Below are 9,282 nucleotides of genomic sequence, written 5' to 3' on the forward strand. Positions count from 1 at the left end.
GAGAAATCAGGGTACACTGAGCTCCTTTGACATCTGTTCAAGGTTAAGTGCACCTTAGACCAACTTTGTCAAAATATTCAGCTTGACAAGCTTCCATGCAGCCTCTTTTCATTATTTGAGAAATAAGCCAACTCTCCATTTCTTGTTCTCTGCAGGTGCATCCTAATCGTGGGATGTGGTTACAATGGAAAGCTGCCCAAATGGAAACTTCTCAGAACATGGCACAGGGGCAGGGACAATCTTATCGGCAACCTTTCTGTTTGGGGTTAGGATAATGGGTGACGTTTGGAGGCTGATAAGGCAGGTTTCCCGAGGACTTGTGCTGTATATAAGGAGCAGCTCCTTCCTCTGCTATACGCCTTCCACCCTTCTTCCCTTCTCTGGAGACTTGGGACCCAGGAAGAACCATGAAGTGGCTGCTGCTGCTCAGCTTGGTGGCGCTCTCTGAGTGCCTTATCTACAAGTGAGTCTGGGGGACACGCTGCATGAAGAACAGCTTCCAAGGGGCTGCTTCCCTTCACTGCCTGTCACCCTGTCTTCTTTTCCTCCCTTATTTTTCTTCTTCCATTCTTCCTTCATACAACTGCTTCCTGTGTTCCCTCAACTTGAGTCTCCTTTCTTGTCTCTCTCTCTGCCCTTTTGTGGAGGCAGTCCTGTAGATGTGGTTAACAGCCCCAGTCCTCAAGTCCAGTGCGGCTTTGGTTCCCAGCTCCATCACTGGGCCAGGCGACTTTGGGCAACCACTGAACCTCTTTGAAACAGGGTAGAAAAAATGGGAGCATCTGCCCTCTTGACTTCCTTCCTTCTTTCTCTCTTGGACAAGCTTCCTTTACCTTCAGGGCCTTCCACAGCACCCCATGAGTAGGCTCCTTCCCCAATTATACTTCCTCCTCCAAACCATCCCATTTGCAAATGCTCTGCCACAGGGTTCCACTTGTCAAAAAGAAGTCCTTGAGGCAGAACCTGCGCGAGAATGGCCTGCTGGAGGACTTCCTCAAGCAGCATCCCCGCAACCCAGCCAGCAAGTACTTCCCCAAGGAGGCCGCCACCTTGGCGGACACCCAGCCCCTGGAGAACTACATGGATGTGAGTGCAGGGCAGGTGGTGTGGGGGTGCAGCTCCGAGGACTTGGCTCAGAGGAGAGAGGAGGTGTCAGGGGTCATGGAAGCTTGACCAGGCTCTAAGCCCCAAGGAAGTAACCCAGGGGTCTGCTCCCTGGATCTCAGAGGCACAGGAAAGGCAGGAAATCTGACAGTCAGAGACGTTGCTCTCTTTCATTTGTTCGTTCATTCATTCATTCAGTGTTTATAGATGAAGAGCACCTTCTTATGTGCCAGGCACCGTGCTGGGCCCTGGGAAAGCAGCAGGGAACAAAACCAGGCACAGCCCTTACCCTATGGGGCTCCCAGTCTAGTAGGGAGAGACCATCATCACTGAGCATCACCATCAATGCAAAGTACAGCCAGACTGAGGGCTATGCAGTGAAGGTGACACTGTGAGAGGGTGGCAGGTGGCGGGCAGGGACACCTCTCTGGGGTAATGAAGGAGAAGCAGGGGTTGGAGAGGACAGAAAAGAGTCCCAGAGAGCAGGACAGCTTCTGCCAGCCCCTGAGACAGCAGGGAGCAGAGTGCATTTGAAGAAAGGAGGCCAGTGTTCAGGGAGAACAGAGAGGGAGGGAGGCGCAGAGTGAGGCCTGTGGGGTCGGTGGGTGGAGCCAGATCAGAGTCTCTGATGAGGTCTGTGTTCTCATGGCCACTGAATCATCTTAACCAGGGGGGTTGACACGATCAGTGTGGAGTTTCAGGAAGCTGGCTGACTCTTCCATTTGGGACCCAATGGCAACACCCTGCCCTGTGGTAGATATTGTGTGTCACCTGTGTGAGGGCACAGGGTCAACAATAGGAAGCACTGTTGCCTGTGGTTAAGAACTTAGCCTGTGAAATCTGCCAGACCTGGTGCGAATCTGGACTCTAATGGTTCCGAGCCACGTGACCTTCAGCAAGTCATTTAAATTCTTAGAGCGAGCCCCAGTTTGCTCGTCTGTCAAACAGCACCCCAGATATCTACCACCAGAGGGTTGTTGTGAGTAACTAACAAAGTAATGGCTTTTTGGAGGCTTAGCACAGGGCCTGGCTCTTGGTAAGAGCCTGGTAAAGTCAGTCCATTTATTCACTTAACAAATATTTATGAAGCATCTCCTATGTGCCAGAGGCTCTGTGCACGGAGGTAAGGAAACAGTGATGAAGAAGCCAAGTTCCTGGAGCTTTATTATAGAAGAGAAGGCAAATAAGACACAAATAAATAAGTATGCAAGATAATGTCATGTATTGACAAGAGATGAAAAGAAAACTCAATTAGTTAGACTAATGGAAAGAAGAAGAATTGAGGAAGGGCAAATTTACATGAAGTGGTCAGGGAGGGCCTCTTGGTGGAGGTGATCTTTGACTAGAGCTCTGAATGATTAAAGAGAAGGAGCAGACCAAGGAAAGGTCCAGAAGAAAGATTTTCCTTGTGTAGGCATAGCAAGTGCAAAGGCCCTGGGATGGGAACGAGCTTGTCATCATCAAAGAAGAGCCAGACCAGCGTGGCTAGACCTGCTGGCAAGGGAGACAGGGCTGCCACTAAGAATAAAAATCCTGACAAAAAAAAAAAAAAAAAAGCCCTTTCTCAAAACCCACTGTACACACCTTGATTTAGGAACAAGATATCTCCAGCGGTTTCCATCTTTACCTGACTTCTTTATCTCCTGATCGACATTTTACTGAATCAGCATTTCAGCATTTACTCTGCTGGCTGCTATCAGGTTACCTATTGTCCTCTGAGACGGTGTGTTCTCTGGAATGGCACGACTAAGACATTCAGGAGGAGAGCTGAAGAGGGGACAGCAGATTCTTATTAGCTGTTGATGGTGCTTAGAAGAAACAGACAGAGGGTAACAGGGATGCAATCAGGGAAGACGTCAAGGAGGAGGGGAGGCGAGGCTGTGCTTTGAAGGATGGATGCACTGGACAGGGAGAGAAAGGCAAGGAGAGCAGTGAGGGTGGGGAGCTGAGGGGAAGCCCCACGAGGTCCTGCTCCCTGGGGAGTCCCAGGATGGGGAGTGACCTGTGCTGTCCCCACCCCGCAGGAGGCGTACTTCGGCACCATCAGCATCGGAACTCCCCCTCAGGAGTTCACTGTCATCTTTGACACCGGCTCCTCCAACCTGTGGGTGCCCTCGACCTACTGCTCCAGTCTTGCCTGCTGTGAGTGCCTGGCCCTGCCCGGGACCCCAGGGCCCGCTCACCTGGGAGCACTGAACACTCAGGGGCTTCTAATAGATCCAATTTCAAGCCTGCTGGAGTCCCTCAGGGATTCTCTCTGCAAGCATATCTTGAGTAGCTACATGCCCAGCACTGGGATTAGGTGCCCTGGGGATAGAGGGTGAATCACACATCGTCCCTGCCCCCAAAGGGATTCAGTCCAATGGCAGATAGCAGCTCTCCTGAACAACCACAGCCCAGGGGACCCAAAGGGTCTTGGGGCTAAAGGGCTACAGGAGAGACAGCAGGGTCAAGAGCTTCACAAACAAAGTGATTCAAAAGCATGACTGAGGAGAACCATGATCTCACTTTTAAAAGAAAAATCATTGGTTTTCTAAGGAAGAGAGTTTGTCATTGGGAGTCATGGACAGTGTTTCCAGTTCCTTCCTCTGTCAGCTTTTTAACCTGACTTTTAATTCAGTGGAGGGGCCCCTGGAATCCTCCCCTTCATAATTTGAGCTGTAGCATTGTAAAGCTGTGACCGTGACATTGTAGCTGTGTCATGGGCTGTTCGCAGTGTGCTGTGAATGGGCTCCTGCCATGGGCAGCCGTGGGCTCGCTCTGCTCAGTGTTTTCCTGGGGTCCTTAGGAGGACTGTGGGGTTGGCTGGGGACCTTCCATCAGGCAGTCGGTGCCAACTGGTCCAACCAGGCAGGAACATAACCTGGAGATGTTTGGGCTCCAACATATGGGGAAAGGGCACCTTTCCACTCCAAAGCCCCACCCCAAACCAAGGCAGCACCCCCAGAAAGACATCACTGGCCACGATTCTTGCTTGGGTTTTGAGGTTGATGATGTCACTTCTTGTCCTCCCAGCCGACCACAACCGCTTCAATCCTGAGGATTCCTCCACCTACCGGGCTACCAGTGAGTCGGTCTCCATCACCTACGGTACCGGGAGCATGACAGGCGTCCTTGGATACGACACTGTCAGGGTGGGTGCCTGCTGGCACACCACCTCTTCCTGCTCAGCCCTAGGGCCAGCTTCTGGGGACCCTGGGGGCCACAATGCACCCCCAGAATAGGCTCATTCCATCAATATGGATCTCAGTGACACCAAAGTAATCTGGCTGGGGGAGGAAGGTGAAGAGGTGGCAGAGATGTCACAGACATTTCTAGGTGTGATAGTAGTGGGTAAGGAGGTGCTACACCTGGAGCTATTAGCTGTCCTCAGCCCGACCCAAGCTGAATACTATGGATTGGGGAGCGAGGTAGGAAAAGGCTTAGTTCTCTTTAAGCACCTCCTTCTCTTTCTCTGCCTTTGGCCTGCTGCCCCTTCCACTTCTAAAGCTTCAAAGCCACCCCCCCTCTTCGGTGTGGCTGGGATCAAGGGCTCTAATTTGCCTGGGGTCTGCTTTGTATCCCATCATTAGACACAGGAACACAAAGGACCCGTGTTTTCTGCAGCAAATTCTCACACCAATTCGCAGACTGTGTCCATCTGGAGATCAGCCACAGTGGTTACTTTCAGCAGAATAAGAAGCATTCCCAGAGACCATCCCTCTCCCCTCCTTCCAGCCCTATGCCCAAGAAGACAAGTCCTACATGAGATGAACCAGGGACACTCTGTGCCCAGGGCTGGTGCCCTGCAGGGCTCAGTCAACACAAGCTGACTGTGGACATCTTGGTCCCCCCCACTCAGGTCGGAGGCATCGAGGACACCAACCAGATCTTCGGCCTGAGCGAGACAGAGCCCGGCTCCTTCCTGTACTACGCTCCCTTTGACGGCATCCTGGGTCTCGCCTACCCCAGCATCTCCGCCTCCGGGGCCACTCCCGTCTTTGACAACATGTGGGACCAGGGTCTGGTTTCCCAAGACCTCTTCTCCGTCTACCTGAGCTCGTAAGTTGGGCAGGGAGGTCACGGTCACCTGACCCAGAGGAGGGCTGTATGGCGCTGGGTGGGGAGAGAGGGTCTCAGTCAGCATGGGATTTGAAAGGTCAGTGTCTAAGGCTTGAGAGGTGTAGCTTTGGAGAGAATGGGGCCAAATCTCTCTCTGATGAAGCATCTTCATTCATCTCATTTACCAGCTGAGTCTTTGTCACCTTAACTTACACAACTCAAATGTCACTAGTCATTTGCTCTCTAGCCCCAGTCCCCTCATCATTGGCCCCCCCAAAGACCACAATTTAAAATGAATCTACTAAAAACAGGGGCCAAAATTCCATAGTGATGAAAAGAAGATTTGATGGAGACATATATCTTAAGCAGTGAAACAAATGATGAACGCAAGATTATGTCATTTGTTAACAAAACCTAGGTTCCAGTTGTGACTATGAGTTAATTCTAAGAATGAATAAAGAATAAACCAGTGTTGGTTTTGGTTGAGTCGAGGTTATGCAGGAATATCTGAGGGTGTCGTCAGTTTCCCGAGGCACTCAGCTTTCCTCTGATGCTCTCATCCTTCTCTTTTGAAGCCATGGTCATTGTTGATATTATTCTTCAATTGTGAACTCTTGTGCTCTACACTCATTGTGTTGCATTATACTGTCAGATGTTTACAGGAAAGTTGATGTAGGCTGAGGTGAGCAAAATGATTTTTCTGTGGCCAGTACTTTGATGATTCATTTCTTATTATCATCCACATTTGCCTCCCTATCTAACCAGAATCTGCAGAGATTCAGAAACTGAATATTCCGGTAACAAGGAGGAAATCTAAAACATGTGGACTCTTTTATCCTCTTGGTCTCTTAACATTCAAGTCAGCTCCTAAACATCCTCTGCCCTTATGGGACTTAGAGACTTCTTGGGGCCATCTTCTCTCCCCAACTAGATCAGGGCTTCTCGATCTCAGCACTGTGGACATTTTGGACACACAACTCCTTGCTGTGGGGGGCTGTCCTGTGCATTGTAGAATGTTGAGCAGGCTGCATGGCCTCTACATACTAGACACCAGTGGCACTTCCTACCCCAACCCAATCATGGCAATGAAAAATGTCCCCAGACCTTGGCAAATGTCCCCTGGGGGCAAAGCTGCCCCTGGCTGAGAACCAGAGAACTCTACTATCAAGTTCTCAAGAGCAAACGCTGTCCCACATTCACTTCTCTTGAGGTCCCCACAGCAACGAGAGTGAGGGTGTGGTGGAACCACAACACTGGAACCAGAAAGACCTGGGTTCTCATCTTGGTTCTGGCCCCCCCAGGCTGTGTGACCTTGGGCACATCGCCTCACTTCTATGAGCCTGAGATTCCTCACTGTCTAGTGGAACCAAGAATAATAGTGTCCACTGTTTGGGTGTTGATGTGAGGATTGAATGAAACCCTGTCCGTCACACTCAGCACAGCTCCTGGCACTGGCAAGAGCCCAGTGAAGGGGATCTCTTAGGACGCCCACAGCAGATGTTCAGTTGAATAAGTGAATTCCTGTCTTTTCCCCCAACTTTCAACAGCGATGACGAGAGTGGCAGTGTGGTGATGTTCGGTGGCATCGATCCTTCCTACTACACTGGAAGCCTGCACTGGGTGCCTGTTTCTAACGAGGGTTACTGGCAGATCACCATGGACAGGTGAGATGGCCGTGGATGGGCACTGTCCTGGCGTGGGCCTCAGATCTCATTTCCTTATAGACTCCTAGTTAACTAAGCTTTCCAGAATCCCCCTGGAACAACCAGCCAGGGAAACGTACCCCAGGAGGAGAAGGTGGAAGTTGGCCAAGCCAGAGAGACGCTGAGAAAGGCCCCTCCCTGGAGGAGGAGAGCTGTCTGGAACCCCAGATGCTCTGCAAGGATGAGACAGCCACTCTCCTTCTGCTCATGGACACGGGATACCAGCATCCCTGAGGACAGCTGGAGACTCAACAGTCCACACGTCTTGGCATTTAGAGGAACTAAGAACTGGCACACGCTCCTCCCACTCCAGGAAAAATGTCACTTTCAGTCTAGGGACAGGGCAAAATGGCTAAGAAGTTGTTTCAGCCCCTTCCTTACCCTCTTCGCCTTCTGGGATACCCCTCCTCCATGCAGCTTCATTCCCCCGCTGTTCCTCCCCCGGCTGGCCTGCTAGGGTGACTCCAGGTTTCCCAGGTGTCAGCAGTTTCCTGGGACTCAAGACTTTCAGTTCTAAAACCAGGACAGTCCTGGGCAAACTGGGACACTCGGTCCGCTCACGTCTGCCCCAGCCGTGCTAAAACTTCCTCAGTTCCTCCCACTTCCACCCCTGCTCCTCTCCTCTCCATCCCTCCTTGCATGCCTTCCCCTCTGCCTTGTGCGTCCTCCTCCAGCTCTTCATCTCCTTGGCCACATTGGGCTGTTTGCTTCCCTGGGAAGCCCTCCCTGGTTGCTCCTTACCTCCAGCACCCTCACCCTGGATTGTGTTTCTGTTCCCCTGTCCTGTACCCTGCTCATGCGGCTCTTCTTCTGTCATAATTTATTTTCCCATATAGACTGTGAGCTCTCTGCAACCAGAAACTGTGAGGTTGCCTCATCTGGAATTTCATCTCCCAGGCCTAGCACAGAGTAGACACTCAGTGAAGATCTGTTGAGTAAATGAATGAATGAGGGCGTGAAGGAGAGAAGCTGAAATTTTATCTATTGGCCAACAGATGGGGAAGAGGGACCCTCTGGGGTGACTTGGTTCCTCCCTGGGCAGATGTTTTCCCTGGAGGCTCAGGGGACCCTCTCTTGCATCTTGCTTTCAGCGTCACTGTGAACAGAGAGTCCATCGCTTGCAGCGGGGGCTGCCAGGCCATTGTTGACACTGGCACCTCTCTGCTGGCTGGCCCAACCTCTGCCATTGACACTATCCAGAGCTACCTTGGGTTCAGCGAGGACTCCTCTGGTGAGGTAAGTGAGACTTGACTGCCCCATTATAGACCGAGGTGGTGGGTCCGCCATGCAGAAGGAAGGCAATCCCTTCCAACCCTCACTCTTTCCAGGGGGTGATCAGCTGCTCATCCATCTACAGCCTGCCTGACATCGTTTTTACCCTCAACGGCGTTGAGTTTCCTCTGCGTCCCAGTGCCTACATCCTAGAGGTAAGGGGCCTCTGGGCCTCCCACCTACATGTGCCCCCATAGAATTTGGACACATATTCCCCCTTTGCATAAGGGAAAGTGCACTTCCACAAGCTGAAGCTGACATCTGCTCTGGACAGCTGCTGGAGAAAAGAATACGTTCAAATTAAACGTGTGAATGAGACTTTGGATGCAGCGTCCCCAAGGGGAAAAGTGTGACAAACAGTGGTGACGTGAAAATAAGATTTCTAGTTGCACCGCTGCATCCTTGCTTTGTTTCTCAATTACCAGCCCATTGATTCTGAGCCAGTTGCAACCTGTTTTTTTCTTTCTTTTTTTTTTTTTGAGGAAGATTAGCCCTGAGCTAACGTCTGTCACCAATCCTCCTCTTTTTGCTGAGGAAGACAGGCCCAGAGCTAAAATCCATGCCTATCTTCCTCTACTTTATATGTAGGATGCCCGCCACAGCATGGCTTCACAAGCAGTACGTAGGTCTACACCCAGGATCCTAACGGGCAAAATGCAGGCACCGAAGCAGAATGTGCGAAATTAACAACTGTGCCACCAAGCCGGCCTCAGTTGTAACCTGTTTTAGCCACAGTTTCTTAGTCTGATATGCAGTTTTCCTCATGCTCAGAGTGTGGTTGGGGTAGTCACATGATATTGACCATCAATGCTACAAATGGTTGGTTAAATGGTGATCCTAACGTCCATAGGGTCAGGGCTTATGGCACCCCTGCTGTCTCTACCAAGTGACAAATCTTTAGTCAAATGAGCCACAGGCCAACTCCTTCTTTCTATGATAATGCAAGTAGAAAACTCCTCTTGCTCAGTGGGTCAATATTATTCAGGAAGTAGTACTGATGTCGAGCTATCCCCCCCTCAAAGAAGTTGATTAATTTGTAGGGGGTCAGCCCTGACCAATGTGGTTTGGGGTGGTGGGTGCAAAGCTCCCCAGGAGATTCTAATGTGCAGCCAAGGTTGTGGGCCAGTGACCTAGTGAATGAAAAGAACTGACAGCTCGCCAC

The 9,282-nt window shown here is 51.0% G+C and overlaps 1 protein-coding gene across 1 annotated transcript; it reads left to right on the top strand.

The window, feature by feature from the left end:
• The first annotated feature begins 407 nt into the window (after nt 1–407).
• Nucleotides 408–8,317, top strand: LOC124233182 (pepsin A-like). Its single transcript, XM_046650335.1, has 8 exons — nt 408–463; nt 927–1,086; nt 3,129–3,246; nt 4,120–4,238; nt 4,946–5,145; nt 6,693–6,809; nt 7,940–8,084; nt 8,177–8,317. Exons 1-8 carry the CDS (start codon nt 408–410, stop codon nt 8,315–8,317), a joined length of 1,056 nt encoding a protein of 351 aa, XP_046506291.1.
• The last annotated feature ends 965 nt before the right edge of the window (nt 8,318–9,282 follow it).

Source organism: Equus quagga, unplaced genomic scaffold (genome assembly GCF_021613505.1).
Source record: "Equus quagga isolate Etosha38 unplaced genomic scaffold, UCLA_HA_Equagga_1.0 158946_RagTag, whole genome shotgun sequence".
Classification (NCBI taxonomy): Eukaryota; Metazoa; Chordata; class Mammalia; order Perissodactyla; family Equidae; genus Equus; species Equus quagga.